The sequence below is a fragment of the Diuraphis noxia genome, unplaced genomic scaffold (genome assembly GCF_037042655.1).
Source record: "Diuraphis noxia isolate RWA-SAM2 unplaced genomic scaffold, SU_Dnox_SAM2 contig0004, whole genome shotgun sequence".
Taxonomy (NCBI): domain Eukaryota; kingdom Metazoa; phylum Arthropoda; class Insecta; order Hemiptera; family Aphididae; genus Diuraphis; species Diuraphis noxia.
Genome location: NW_028301714.1, coordinates 8,381,227 through 8,397,441, shown reverse-complemented (window position 1 = coordinate 8,397,441; position 16,215 = coordinate 8,381,227). Strand labels below are relative to the sequence as shown.

The 16,215-nt window shown below is 32.3% G+C and overlaps 1 protein-coding gene across 2 annotated transcripts; it reads right to left on the bottom strand.

Annotated features, from left to right (window-relative positions):
- Window positions 1–334: 334 nt before the first annotated feature.
- nompC (no mechanoreceptor potential C) lies at window positions 335–15,454 on the bottom strand. 2 transcript variants are annotated; one of them, XM_015519380.2, is made up of 27 exons: window positions 14,767–15,453; window positions 12,638–12,825; window positions 11,586–11,687; window positions 11,134–11,235; window positions 10,934–11,050; window positions 10,629–10,829; window positions 10,418–10,523; window positions 9,878–10,173; window positions 9,470–9,563; window positions 9,141–9,349; window positions 8,563–8,826; window positions 5,682–5,945; window positions 5,501–5,607; window positions 5,176–5,422; window positions 4,900–5,106; window positions 4,677–4,821; window positions 4,382–4,581; window positions 4,078–4,275; window positions 3,797–4,003; window positions 3,580–3,711; window positions 2,564–2,770; window positions 2,222–2,482; window positions 1,744–2,152; window positions 1,443–1,657; window positions 1,179–1,314; window positions 984–1,112; window positions 335–887 (listed from the first exon to the last, which is right to left on the bottom strand). In XM_015519380.2, the coding sequence occupies exons 1-27, from the start codon at window positions 14,912–14,914 to the stop codon at window positions 628–630; spliced, it is 5,151 nt and encodes a 1,716-aa protein (XP_015374866.2). In that variant the 5' UTR covers window positions 14,915–15,453; the 3' UTR covers window positions 335–627. The 2 variants fall into 2 exon arrangements, with proteins under 2 accessions (XP_015374866.2, XP_089081864.1); XM_089225738.1 differs by having other exon boundaries at window positions 984–1,314; window positions 14,767–15,454.
- Between the last annotated feature and the right edge of the window lie 761 nt (window positions 15,455–16,215).

Here is a 16,215-nt window from a genome sequence, read left to right as displayed (position 1 = left end):
TTATCTTATTATTATTGAAAAAGACTATTTAGTTGGTACTTATAAAATTGAGCTTATATGATGGATAACTATTATTGTCGTTTATATAATAATCGGAAAAATAATTTGTACTTAATAAGTATTTAATATATAATATTATGCCGATTTATAATATAATGTATACTACCTAAATTATAATAATAAAATCTCATTAAAGTGTAAATGGCATCTCAATTAATGTGAATTGAAGGTGTATACCTACAACCTTCATCCTACATAGGTAATTTATGTTACGATATGATTATCCGACTATAAATAGGTAATAAAAAAAATATAAAAAAAATACCAAAACATATCTTGTAAAATAATATAAATGTATTTGTTTCTTATCATATTTTATTTTACTTTATGTATTAGTTTAAGTTTAGTATAATATATATATTGATATATCCATCCATATATAAATTATAATATTCATCATATACGTTTATCAATAATACCTAATTATAATATTTTAGTCTAGGTATCTGTACATTTATAATTTTTACATAAATATAATACAAATTTACCTAGGTAATATATGGATGTAAAAAAAAAATCGTATGACATATCTAACACGGTTTCATCATCTTCAAATTTTTTAATCTGTTATGGAATGTTCTTTATGTTGTTTGCGAACGGTTGTGGATCTGATTGGGCTTCACTGTTGCTCCTCGTTAATCGTTCCATCGACGCGTTCGAAGCCTTCGTGTCTTCTCTCTCGTCGTTTTCACTGGCCCCTTGCAGTGCTCGATATTTCTTTGCAATGGAATCCCAGTCTGTGACGGTCTCGATGCGGTTGGACAAGCTCGCAAAGCTTATTTGCGATCCGTACGGACTCAGGTGTACAACACTGACTGATATCGATTCTACGCGGCACGTTTTTGAGTTTAATCGATATCAGAATAATAGAATATTATGCGCTACCATTTGATTTTACCAATAATTAAATTGTTTTATCTTACCTCTAGGAACTACTTGAGCTTTTTTCACTTTTGATAGCCATTTGTTACCCATTCGAGTCCTGGCACTTACTCGTCCTTTTGTTTTCATATCGACCATCTGTGATAAACTTGGGCGCTTTTTTTGCCTAACTGTATTTAACAGTTTAGAAAAATTCGTAAGTGTATCCTGAATATTTTTCTTTCGCGTATTTTTACCTCTTTTCTTGCATATCTCTAGTAAATACATGAACCAAGTAGTAATTAAGTTCAAAGGTGAAGGTGTTGTAGTTGTTCTATGCATATTTCTAATCAATTTTGCCAATCCAAACTTCCATTCGATGTCAGATTGCGCCTATAATTATTTAATATGTGTTATATATCATATCTTATTGTGCACTTGGTTTCGTCAACAGGTTATTTATATAAATAGATGACATTATTTATCTGTTCAACTAATTTTATCTACCATGCTCAATTTACCTGAATTCTTTGATAAGTATCACTCATCATAGCAATAAGCAAGTTAATTAGTACGACAACCGAAACTAACATATATATACCAAAGACAGCTTTAAATAAATAAACCGTCCACGGCGGCTGATCCGTGTTAGAAGCCTGTCTCAAGTCACCATGTGTTGCCATACCAAATACAGCGAAAAAAAGTAATTCAAATGCATCTACTGGGCTCATTAGAACTGTATAAACAAAAACAAAAAAAAAAAATCAATTAATTTCGTTAGACGGTGCATAATTTTTTTTTTTTATTCGCATCTGATATTACCTTCTGTAAAGACTTCCGGCTTGTTTTTTTCTAATTTCTTAGTGATAGGATGGTTCATTGCGACAATTTGCATTGAAAACCCAAACACGAAAATGCTCAGTACAACAAGGAACCTCGCTAAATCCTTCATCAAATCGCCAATAATTATAGCCCAGGGTCCAAACAGATGATGGAATGACAGGAAGTCCAGAATCTGGACGCACGCCATCAAAAATGATATAGCGAACATTTGATTTCGAAGATACATGACGGTAGGAAGATATGGATTGGAAACGAGGCCACAAAATCCGACTAAATGAAATGCCACTCCTATCACACTCCATAAGAGAACAGCCAACTTCACCCAGCCCAATCCGCTTTTGTCACTTGGATTAGTTAGTTCAAACAGTAACAATCCACTTAACCAAACCTAATAAATCAATATAATCACGTGAAATGTTTGCATAAATCATATTTTAACTTTTGAATAACGACTTACCAAGAGTAACCATTCGTACCAATATGGAAATAAATTTTGCCTCGCTGCTTTATAATACGGCGTGATGGCAACCATTTGTAATAGAAGCATCAAGTAAACATGAGACGTCAAGTATGACATAAACTTTATAATCGGAACTTTACTATAATTGTGCCAAAGAGGTAACGTAAACACTATCCATAATGGAGGACAAGCAATAAATCCTAAGAACATGAGTAGTGTTTTCCAACCTGCCCAATTCAGTCTTCCTTGCCAAAGTTCCTACATTTAAACGTATGTTAAATTTAGACACACGTGTTAACTGATACACATATTATATATTTTTAATTATTAATGACTAACCTGTAAGTACCTTTGAACAACAGTATGAGCGATTACTTCTTTTTGCTCGTTTTCAATAAGGACGTCTAAAAATTCAGTGTTTCGTCTGTCTGAAGCTGTTAGGATGCGTCCTGCTGAGTCTTGACCTGCAGCTAAGGCTAAAAGTTCAGTTGCCATAGTTTCACATTGTTTTCCCGCAGCTATTAAGTCTTTTGCTCTCTCTTTTTCCTAATCATCATACAGTATTAGTTAAGATTACACATCATATTAAAATGTATTTTTAACAATTCTTATTTATAGAATACCTATCGTATTTAAAAAACGGCTCCTGATTATATGGGAAGTAAAAAAATACTTCAACTCGAGTTAAATATTTAAACCAACATTAACAATATACGTTTTAATAATTAGCTCTGGTATATATTATTATTACCAGTGTTTCCAAAATTTGTTTTTCTGACCAAACGTACACTATTATTTGTTACTTTTAGCTTCTAATACCTAGTTTGTAGCGTACTTGGGATAGATATTTTGTATTCCAAAATACTTAGTATTTTTAGGTCTTGAAAGAAAAAATACTCTGATGAAACTACAGACATGTATCCACCTCTGTTGATGAAACGATCATTAAACTGTTCACAGTAAATTAATAATGCAGCACAAATCTATACATATTTATAAATTGTTATATTCTGTGTTTAGTTGTATCTATGTTTATATTTAAAAAAAAAATTAGCAAATAATATTTTTTTATCTTTTATGAATAAAAAAAATTCTAATTTCCACCAAATTTTCATAATGCGTAGAACTTATAGTTACATACTTTTACGTAATGTACAACTTCAAAATGATTTTCGCTTATATATATTTACCAATTTAACTAGTTGCATATTAGTTTTATTATTTTTATTATTATAATATTTAGGTAAGTTTGACTTAAGCATACCACGCTAAATATGACTAAGTGCATCGTATTGTAAATCTCGCATAAATCATTATAATAAATTTGTATCTCTTATTCTATTGTCTATGTATACCTTATTTGATAAGTTAATGTATATACTGGAAAGTTTTGCTGCAGTGTCTACTGGTGCGGGTGATACTAAAATAAATTCTTCGATTGGTTTGTTATTATGATTTTTACTGCAAATCATTAGATTGTAGACAAACTAAAAAAAAAAAAAAAAATGTTTGATATATTTTATCAACTAATTGTTTTTAAGTAGATATAGCTTAGATTTTGGTTTTTTGTACCCTTCTATCATCCATCAAACCATAAGTGTCGTGTTCTTTTGTCATTAAGTATTCTAATACATCGTTATGGCCCTCTTGAGCTGCAAACCATATAGGCGATGCTCCATAGTTGGTTTCAGCTTTTGGGGAGGCACCGGATTCGACTAAAAGTTTTACTACGTCCAAATACCCAGCACGTGCAGCGCAATGCATCGCCGTCCACCCATTCTGTTAATTTTATATTATTCGTATTGTAAACATGGAAAAATCGAATTCAGTTTTTTTTTTCATATAACACAAACTTTATCTGTAGCGTTAATTTCGGCACCCTGTCCGAGCAAGACTTCAACCATGGCATAATGGCCATACGAGGCGGCTATGTGCAGACACGTTTTACCATTAAGATCGGAACTGTGCAACAAGTCGGCCGCTCTTGATAACAGAAGTCCAACTACAGTCACGTGGCCGCCAAAACACGCCAAGTGAAGTGCGTTGTAACCCTAAAAGTATATGTATATAGGAATGTTTAATAATTTTAATAAGTCAATTTCATACCTATGGACATAATAATATCAAAGTAACTCATATAATTAATTAAAAACTTACATTTTCAACTGTAGATGCGTCAACTTGAACACCGGCCGAATTGAGCAATAATCGGACAACGTTTTCATTACCACTATAAGCAGCGAAATGTAATGGTGTCATTCCCGATTCGTTACCCAGTACACCTAATACACTGACACCAGATGGAGGATCAGACTTGACCGTTGCTGGTATATGAGACAGTAATTCTCGGACAGTATCTAAAATTAACGACAAAATAATTCATAACTATGATCGCAGTGTTTTATTCACATTTATAATTTATTGTAAAATTGTTCGTTCATAGGGTAAGTACCTGTTTGACCACAGTATGCTGCCATATGAAGTGCCGTCATACCAAGCCTTTTGCTTGAAATTTTTAGCGATTGAGACGAACGTAATACTTCTAGCACAGATAAATGGCCATTTTGTGCTGCTAAGTGAACTGCTGTAAATCCTGCCTGGAACGTTTTAATTGTTGAATTTTATGACACGTGATTAATAAAAACAAAAAGTGTATAATTCGTTGGTTTTATCACCTTATTTTCGTCCGAACACGATGCGCCTGCCCTAACTAAAACCTTGACCACTTGAGCATGGCCACCTTCGGCTGCTAACTGAAGTGGTGTAGCTTCTGTGATACGATTTCGAGCAGAGATCACACCGTTTTTGTCGAATTTCATTAGTTCAATGATCACAGTAACTGAACCTTGCATTGCTGCTATATGAGCGCAAGTATTTCCGTCCTAAAAAAAACATTGAAATGAATTGTAAATTCAACTACGGTCTACGGTGGTAATATATTAGGTATTTACTTTAGTGCTAGCTAAAACTAATTGTGGATGTTGTTGCAAAAATAGGTGAACAACTTCTGGAAAATTGTTCTGTGCTGCAATATGAATGGGTTTTTGTCCTTGGTCATCTGTTGCGTCTATATTCGCGCCCAAATCTAACAGTAATCGACACACTTCTAGCTGGCCTGCTGACGCAGCTAAATGCAGAGGCGTTTGTTTTCTCAGTGTAAGAATATCGATTACAGCGTTATGATCGTGAATCAAAAACCTTTGGTAAAAAAAAATCGGTTTCAAATATTACTGGTAAGTTGTATTTAATATTAAAAAAAAATTATCTGTAGTCAACCTGCAAAGATCAGCAAAACCGTTCATAGCCGCTAAATGTAGCGCAGTCCAGCCAACTCTTGATTTACTGTTTATGAATGCTTTATGTGTCAGTAGAGCATCACATACCTATATAATGAAAATGTTTATTGCTAACAAATAATAATATATGGGTAGGTATTAGTTGTTTTTTATTTCTATACTTTCAGGTATCCCCTTTCGGCGGCTAGATGAAGTGCAGATCGACCTTCGTTATCGAATACGTCTACTCTTGCATGGTTGTTTAACATGGTGTTCACCAAACTCATATGACCCCTATGACAAGCGATTAACAAAGGGGTCCATCCAACGCTGGACTGACGATTCATTGATTGTTGTATTTCGGTTGGTGACATGCCATTCAGCATTGCTGTAAGTACATCGTTGTTACCAGCTACAGCACAAAAGTGTAAAGCTGTTTCATGGTGCTAAAATAATACATGATTTATGTTAATGTGATAAGTGTATTCACTATTCACTATACCTATCCTTTTTATATTTCTATAAAAATTCTATGATTTTTTTTTTATATACTAAAATTGTTGATTATTATCTATTATTATGATTAGGTATTAAAAAAAAATGTTAAATCACCAATGGTTAATGTATTGATTAAATATTTTATAAAAATATATTGTAGATACATTTTAATGATTAATTTGATCGTGTATATTTAAGAAGGAGCAATAATGGGTGTATTATAGTGTACACATGAGTTTGAAAGGGTTTTAAATAGGCAATTTACATATATTTTTATGAAAAATAATAATTATTTAACATTTAGAATACGTTTAAAAAGTAATTTACATTTGTCCTCGTGTCAGTGCTACTATTGATTGTTGTGTTGTTATTAAATAATTTAAAAACGCTTTTTGCCCTTACCAGTTACCAACATCATCTAAAAAAATTTTAAATTCATATATATATATATATATATATATTATGAAATAGAAGTCCCTTTTTTTGTATTTACACACATATCTCAAAAAGTACTCATCTAATTTTAATACAGCGGTTACTAAAAGATTTGGCGAATCTCTGGGAAAGTTTTAATGTATAATATGTCTAAGAAAAATTAATTTGATTACCTATCAAAAATAATAATAATCTGTCTTTACTTATAAATAAAAATGAAATGCTATTTTTTGATAAATGGTAATAGTGTTAATTAAATCAGCTGGATCAATTTGTCTCATTTTTTTTCATTTTTTTGCTGTAGTCTGATTTAAGTCTTAACGAAGGTAATCGAAAATATTACATTGGAAAACTGAAAGTGCCTTTTTGACTGACTGATCGATGTAGAATCTAAAATAAGAAATCTGGAGACTTGACATTTTTAACCTTCGTACCACTCATTATGTAGAGAGTGTATTAAGAAAGGGTTTTATAAAATTCACATTTTTAAAGGGGTAGATTGGTAGGTAAGTACTCACAATTAGCCTTAGGGATTTACGATACACATTTTTTTTGTTCATAAATAGTTGCCATTGGTTACGTATTGCAGATTATAATAGTAATGGTAAATATAAGTTTTATTTTTATTTATAAATATTAATAAATGGTTGCCATTGGTTACTCGGGCATTTAGTAAAAGCACGTATTAAATTATCACAGTTATATAGCCTCGAATAAAGAAATTGTTTCTTAAAATAAATATGATAGATCATGTTTGAACGTAGCTTATACAATCAAATAAAAAACTTGACTGATTTTATGAAAATTAAAAATTGGTCTTATAGATATTTAGAGAGAAATTTGAACCACATTCGATTTATACTAAATCATATATTCAATTTCCTAATTGTTTACTTCGGTCAAAGTAGTTCACAAAGCGGGGTACACCGAACATTGACGCTGATTTACTGAGGTACACTAAAACTAAGATATACCATACACCAATAATACATTTTATATTTTTTTTAATTTGCACGATGAGAAGTCAGATTATACAGTTGAAAATAGTTTTGGTTTATCCGAAGTCGATGACTCAAAAATCTCTTGATCGTTTTCAATCAATTTCAAAAATTATGTATATCCTTGAGGCTTGCAGTGTGTTATAGCTTATTTTCCATTCTCTTTAAGTAGGTACTTTATAAAGGCAAGCAATATATGAATTTTCTTTCAATTCATGAAAAAATAATATTATTTTTGTTTAAATAAATGGTTGCCGTTGGTTAAATTTATTAGATTATTTTAATAATTAATGGAAAATACTTTTTTTACGATTGCATTTATAAAAAATAACAAATATTTGGCGTGGATAATGCTGGATGGTACAGCTAGTTTATTATAAAATATTTATTTTTTTTATCTTTATATAGATAACAATTATATGCCCATAATATATATTTGTGATGAAGCCGTTTTATTTTTTTAATACCTGGCAATTTATTTGAATTAATACAAATTATTTTATTTTATTTAAACATAAAAACATAATATTGAAGAATATGTTCTGTTTTTCGAGTGCTATATTTTCATTTATTGTGTCATACCTATTACATTCAAACTAACGTGTGTATTATGACTTGGTACCACTATGACAGATTATAAATTATGATAGATTTATCTGTGTGACGTCCACTTATAAAAAATACCTTTTATACGTTTTTGATATTTTAAGTACTATCATCTTGATAGTATTATAATTTATTCACTTTAATACAAATCAGTAACTATATAAAAGCTTAATTTAAAGTTAAAGTAAACAGTTTTTTTTTTTTTTTATTGATCTTATATAAAACATCGGATTCTGTGGCCAGTAAACAGTTTAATATTGTGTTTAAAGGAAATTTATCATTTAGGACTTATGTGTAGGTGTAGTTAGTATAATGTTAGTAAATACTAAATAGTTCAATTACCATTAACCATTTATATAAATAGCATAGGTAAGTATCGTGTTACTAAATAAATTAGAATAAATCAATATTCAAATGAATTACTGATACTAGTAATACGCTTTATTTAATTTAATAGTGGCGTACGAACAAAATTTAATAGGTATTTAAGTATAATAAACACGTCAAATTAAAAATTAAACATTACCAGTTTCGTTCGTAAATTGATGTCAGCTCCTCCTTCAAAAAGTAATTTTATAACTTTAGTGTCGTTGTTCGGTTTGGACACATTAACTTCGGTTTGTTTTATATTTGCGGCATAGTGTAGAGCGGACGCGCCGTCTTCGTTCACGCTGTTTACGTATGAATTAGCTACTTCACCTCCTTGTTTCGACTTCACGAAATCCACGAGTTGTCCAACAATATCGGCTTGACAACTTCTACAAGCCAAGTGCAACGGCGTTTCTCCCACCTAAAATATACCATGTCAAGTGCAATACGTTGGATTAGAGAAAAACAATTACAGACAAATATTTTTATTTTGTTTCTTCGTTTGCCGCCATACAGTGGCGAAACGAATCTAATATAACCCAAAATTAACTCGCCAACCACCCACCCACTTATCGACCATTTATAAACACATGTACAATAATTGTCAATTAGTATTACTATTACTATTTGCAAACCATAATTATTATTTAGTTATTTTTCGCTTTCATATTGAGCATCTGTAGCCATATAGATGTTTTTTTTTATGTCGGTCACGGGTATAATAATATAACGTACTTTGTTCTTAAAAAGAGGATCGCCTCCGTCGTCTAGTAATAGCTGAAGTGTTATGAGATTTCCGTACTGAGCAGCCACGTGGACGGGCGTTTGTCCGTCGTCCATGGCCAGATTAGGACCGGCTCCGGACTTGAGCAGCATTAAAGCACAGCGGTCGCCGTCTTTTACTCTAGCGGCTATGTGTAAAGGAGTTTCCCGCAGTTTCCCACCTGTAAAAAAATAAATACTATTTAACCTTTAATTTAGTACCATACGAGTAAACTTAAAAGATCTCCGATTCTATCCATATGTCCATTGTACATTTACGTATACCTATAGCTAACACTAACCTCTTACGTGAACATCGGCTCCGTATCCCAATAATGTTTCGATCACAGCTGGCTTAACGGATTCGACCGCTATGTGCAGAGGAGTATAGTTGTCCTAATAGTTAAAAAATCATAGTTATTTATTATTATGACGTATTAACTTAGACGATGTTTTCATCAGTGGCGTGAATAAGATTTAGCTTCGAAAGGAGGGAGGTACCCCCCCCCCCCATCCCTCTTGATATAAATAGGTACTTATAGTAGTAATTTTTTGCAGTATAATTAATAATAATAATTCTACACACATGTATAGGTACTTTTATTCTCGGGTGTAGTTGGAAACCCTAATCTCCCCTCCCCTATATATGCCACTGATTATAATGACATGATCTGTAATTGACCCATGTCGATATGATATAACGAGCGTACATTGGTTGTGACATCAACTTTTTCGCCTTTCTGTAACAACGTGTTGATGATTCCGACGTGCCCGTATCTGGCTGCCGTGTGTATACTTCGGGCGCCACTCTTGTTCGGCATGTGAAGATAAACACCCTTTTTGAACAACATCATAGCACAGTCCGCGTGACCATTTAATGACGCTATATGCATCAGAGTACTGCCGTCCTTAGTCCTTTCGTAAATGGAAGCCTTGAACTTGTCGACCAACAGCTCGATGATATTTGCATGACCATTTTCAGCAGCCAAATGCATCGGGGTTCGGTCTGTAAACGAAGAAAATTCAAAACCAATAATATATAACGATTCTCTACAGCTGCAGGTATATGATTATACGAGAAGATCAAATTGACATTCGACAGCACTGATTCAGTGATGCGAACGAACGTTAAAATAAAAAATGTTTTCCATTTTTATTGGAATAAAGCGTGTATGATATTATAAAAAAATATTATTATAATAAAGTATGTAGAACGGTATTAATAATATAATAAGCAGAGTAATGTATACCTTGATTATCTGTTATAGAAGCACTAGCTCGTACGCCGTAAAAATATTTAACCAAACTTTCGTCTCCGTCGGCAGAAGCTATATGAAGAGCTGTCTGGCCTTGCCCCTATATTTTCCAAAAGATCGATTCGAAAGTATATGATATATAATAGGCGTGTGTAGATATTACATTAACAGTCAAACGACAAACAAAATTTTAACTGGTACCTACGTTTTGACTGTCTACGCTAGCACCATAGTCAATTAGTATTTTAATCATGTCTATGTCTTTTCGTTTGGCAGCTAAATGAATGGCCATGTCCCCGGACTTTGTCTTGAATTTAAGCTGTTCCACTGCTTGGGTCGACAGCAGCTCCCGGCACATCGACTGGTTACCTGTTTCCACGGCCAATAACAGTGGTATTTTACCGTCCTATACGGAGCGTAGGAATTAGTTGTCGACGAACATAGTATTAATGATTGGATTTCAAATAATATATTTAAAAAAAAAAAAAAAATGGATTATATTGAAAATACCCCGTCTGCAATGGTACGAATGTCTTTACCGCAAGACCCCAGGAGAACTCGGAGTATGCTCGTCGCTGTACCCGTCTGTCTACTCGCCACCATGTGCACGGCCGTCTGCTGTTTTGGCTTTAAACGCAAGTTTTCAGTAAGTTAAAATGTTTTGCCAATATATTAGGTTAATATGGTATTATAAAGTTCAAATAACATACACCTCCTGGAGAGTAAACGTCCACCCCTTTTTTCGGCAGTAACACTTTTATCACGTCTTCTCTGGAGTATGTTGCGGCCAAATGCAACGCATTCAAATTTTCCTGAAAATGTTATACGCATGAGCTATTATCTAAATAATAGCAGAATACTCCCAAATTGGGGCGTAGTTTACTGTATGTATATTTACAAGTCATATTAAATTTATGGAAGACAAACGATCGAGTATTTTCGCGTGACCGGAATATATTAATAAAAAAAATACTATCTACACAACAGTCTTAATAAATTTACAACCTGACGATAAGTTTTATACGCTATGTGTAATAATTCTTCTTCATGAGTCATCAGTTAAGTTTTAGTAAGTCGTACATAAAAATAGTTTTCAGATTATGGTAATAAATACGTTTACAAGCAATATAGGCAAATAATGATTGTATGATATAGAGCTTACCAAGTTTCTGATTGTAACATCACTTCCGAGGTCTATCAAACGTTCTAGAAATGTAGTCTTGCTTTCTTTGACTGCATACATTAAGGGTGTCATTCCATTGCTCTGTATACATAATATAATATTTTATAAAATGAATTCGTGCTGTAAGAAATATTTTATTACTAATGTATAATAATATTACATGCTATTTGGTTTTAATAATATTTTTTTAGCTAAATTATTTATTCAATCATTTATTGGTGAGTTTTACACATCGATAAGACTTTACTGCACATTGCACACAATACTTTGCTCAATATTATAAAATAAGCCCTCAATAAAAAAGACTCCACTATTTTGCAATATTATATTGTTGACTTCATTGTAACGTTTATATTTCGTAAAGGACAAATTAGGGAAGATATATATTGCTAGGTATACTATTATTCTTTGATGCGTTTGCATAAACTAACATTTTATTATAAATAATGATATACCTTTGTGCCATCAACTCAATATGATATATTTTGTGTTTTAGCTGGCAGCATAATTTAAATTTAATGTTTTATTTTCAAACTGATATGGTTTTTATTGTTTTGAAATCGGAACAATAATTATTGACATAATTTTTATTTATTTTTATCGATATATTAATAGGTGGCTGAATAGGTACGCGTTAAACTTTTAAATCTACCTAAAATATTGATGATTTTCTATAATATGGCATTATGGCTTATACATAAAATGTATTAAGTATCATGTATGTGTTATAATTGTTCGCATTTCGTCGCGTTGAGGTCAAATCATTTTTCCTTGTTAATTTTGTTTAGCCCAATTTAGACAATTCACTTTAATCATGTAATGTATGTGTTAAGTTCAAGTTGTGGCCTTTAGGGTAAATCGCGTGTCGACGGACCATGACGTTTTTCCGGTTGTGCTAGTTTTCCAACGTCCACGCGTATTTTGGAATGGACATCAACCCCTGGTTTTTTTAAAACCATAAAAAATATATTTGTGCATCATGTGTACAATTTTATTATTCCAATAATGCATAAAAAACAAAGTAATTATACCTGATCCACTACACCGGCTAATGGCGTTGACGTCACATCATCTCCCCCGGCCGCCACTAATTTTTCGACCACCTTTAGGGCCTGATCTAATGGTGGCCATTCTGACTTTTGGCATAATTGCAAAATTCGTTGTGCTCCATCTCGAATAGACGATCCTGGACTAGGAAGAGTCGTCGGTAGAACTCCATCTGAAAAAAACATCCATCGTCGAATAAATAATAATAATGAAATATAATATGGTCTAATTTTTAAGTAATCATTTTTAATTTGTTGAGAATGTAAAGAAAGTTACATAATATACGTTTTTAGTACCTAGATTTTATGGATTTCTAAAATAAATAATTTTTTTGATTAGACAATGTAATTCTTTATGAGTATGGCAGTTACTTATATTATATTATACAGGCTTTAATTAGTCCAAATAAAATAGTTATTGTTTTTACATTATATCTTTATAATTGATGTAAAACAAACATCAAATATATGATATAAGTATAATTATAAAAATATATCTGAATACATATATATTAATCAACAGTATACCTTTAAAGTTTAAATTGCTTGTCATATTCTATTTATTTTAGTATTTTACCGATGATTTATTACCTAGTTCATTTTTATAACAAAATCAATTTAATTTCGGTATTTATAGGAACTTTTTATGTTATTAATAACAATATAAACTTCCATCTCAAAATATTTATCAATTATAACGAATAATACTCCACAAGCTTTAATAGGATATGGATATAGTATAATACAGATAATATATATAATATTATAAATCCACTTGGGTTCCTGCAGTGATTATTTTTTATCAATTCTAAATAATTTTTACTTTCAAAATTATTATTAAAACGTCCAAACATGTTATTCGTTTTATTCACGAACATTAGTTGTTTGAGATTTTTCATTAATTAAAAATTAAATTTTTACTTTAAAATAATATACTTAATTAATGTAGTTTTATCGTTGGTATTTAAATTTAAAATAGAAATTAATTTTAATGAAATTATTGGCACTCGTCAAATTTATTGACTTGGGCAAATTACTTTTGAAAAGTCTTTGTAATAAAAACATACTCAAATAATTATAAAAATAATATTCAAAGTATGTGCCTACTAAATTAGTATTATGAATAAAATATTCATAATACACTTTATATTGTATTGAAATTTTTGCCCATATATCTTTTTCAATACTAATTTCATTTAATGTTAATTTATAGAAATTATAGAAAATTCAGAGGTTTTTTAAAGTCTTAAATTAGCATATTTATGATTAAGAAATAAGTCCTGTCAGTACTGAAATACTAAGTTAAGGTTTTAAATATGTAATTGCAATGATAAGTACCTATATATTGTTACAAACTAATTTATATTCAAATATGAATTATAGGTTGTATTGATTATAATATAGCTAATTTCTAATTATTAAATTATAATACATTGATATACTTCACTTATTGGCCTTACGATTTGAATAGATATACTAGATAAATAATGTATATTAGGTACATATAATATTATCATCTCAGCATTATTTCTCAAAAAGCATAGGTAATGCAAACTAAAATCATTGTCGTAATAAAGTAATAAAATGTATTTACACGTTAAGCAAAATCTTTAACACTAAAATTTATAAAAAAAAGTACAATTCGATCAAAAAAAGTGGAAAACCATCAATAAAAATTATTTTATGTCAAAGATTATTAATAAATTAATAACAATCAAAATACTTTATCTGTATGATAATATTATTTTAATGAACACAACGGGATAAGCATAAAAAAGAAAATTCTGAATTTTGTTATCATTATATTATATCTAAATACTAATATATAATATATTCAAGTACCCAACACATAAAATATATACCTCTTCGATTCAGTCACCTTCGACTTGAGATCTCGCACCATCACCACTCTCTGGTATATATAATTATTAATTATTATAGATTATTGGTCAATGGCCGTATAAAAGTCGCAGTATTCGTCGAGGATAAATTGTTCATAAAATCTTATTTGGGTTTCATAATATCAGTATATAATATAATTTATAGTACCTACCTATAATCTCGTATAAACTCAAATCCCGGGATGCCGGGGTATAGGGGATGTGTAAGCTCACCTTTGGTCTCGTCTTTTTTGTCGTCGGTTTTCGACGTGCTGCCAGTGGCAGCAGCCGACTTGTCATCGGCGGCCACGGCAGTGGCCGTGGACGACGGAGGCTTGCTGTTGCCGGCCGCCGAGCCCCTCTTGCCGGACCCGCCGATCATGTTTTTCCGTTGACGATACAACAACAGCGATGGCGATGTGCTCGCGAGTGGTCTACATCTCAACAGACGACGGCACTGTACGCGAGAAATCGACGCGGAATTTCTTCACGAACACGCGCGCACCGACGGCGGTGGCAGCCGTGGCTGATCGATAGATCGTTCGGGCGGACATGACGACGATCTCTACTATCACGACAAATTATTGGTACGCAGCTAGCTGACGATAATCGGAATCCGAAGACAGCAGACTGCTGCAGATGCGCCTAATAATAAACGACTATTGGTTACTACGTATACCCGTGTTTAGGTATATGGTATACACACACACCGTATAGTCGGCCGACGACGCCGCGAATCTACGAGCTCCGATGCGGCGAGCAACTTTTTTGTCGTCCGCGCCCCGAGTTGCCCCGTAACTGGCACTCTGGACGATTACAAACGTCGACGACGAAATAATAATATAATACGAATATTATTACCGCGCTCGTGCAGTGCGATAGGGTATACTGCTGTACGAATATTGTTATAGGTGCACCCGCTACGGCGTGGTCTCGGGATTTGCATGTCTCTCGCAGCAGACCAATGAAAGCAAACTTGTCCGGACGGAATAGGTGGTGGCGTACCTGCATGTATACCTATGGAAGTTCGCATGCTTACGTGCTCCTTTATACGACACCCCCCCCCCCCCCGGCCAGTCACCCACGGCGCTGGGGCTGTGAGGTCCCGTCCCCTACCCCCGCGCGATAGCTTTTTCCCGTCTCCGTCACCGCACGATCCATATATATATATACCTAAACCTAACGTTATATACTTATATACCCGCGTGTTATCCACGCGGCCTTTCTTCCGTCTGCAGCACATAACTCTACTTAATTTGGGTTAGGAGTGAATGTACACCCTTTTTTCATTTTAGCTTTCCATCATAGGTACATGTATACAATATGTTTCTCAGTTTACTTTTTTCTGCGTGCGCGTGATTCGACTCGTTTAATATTCTTAATTCGAATAATTCTATCATTGGTCATTGACTAGTTTAGGCATACACGTATTATTATCATAAACATGTGAACCTATACGACTGTATTATACATGCTATACCCTATAATTATCATTTCGTTAAATATTTTTCAGAAGTTGTCAGAGAATTATTTTTTAATTTACTTCAGAATGATTACAATCTAATCTATAATATATATTACGTATAAAGTAAAACAATTTGTTGAAAGCGCATATTATAGATATTAGATTAAACATATAATATTATGTAGGTTTATTTATTTATTTGTTGACAAAAATAGTAT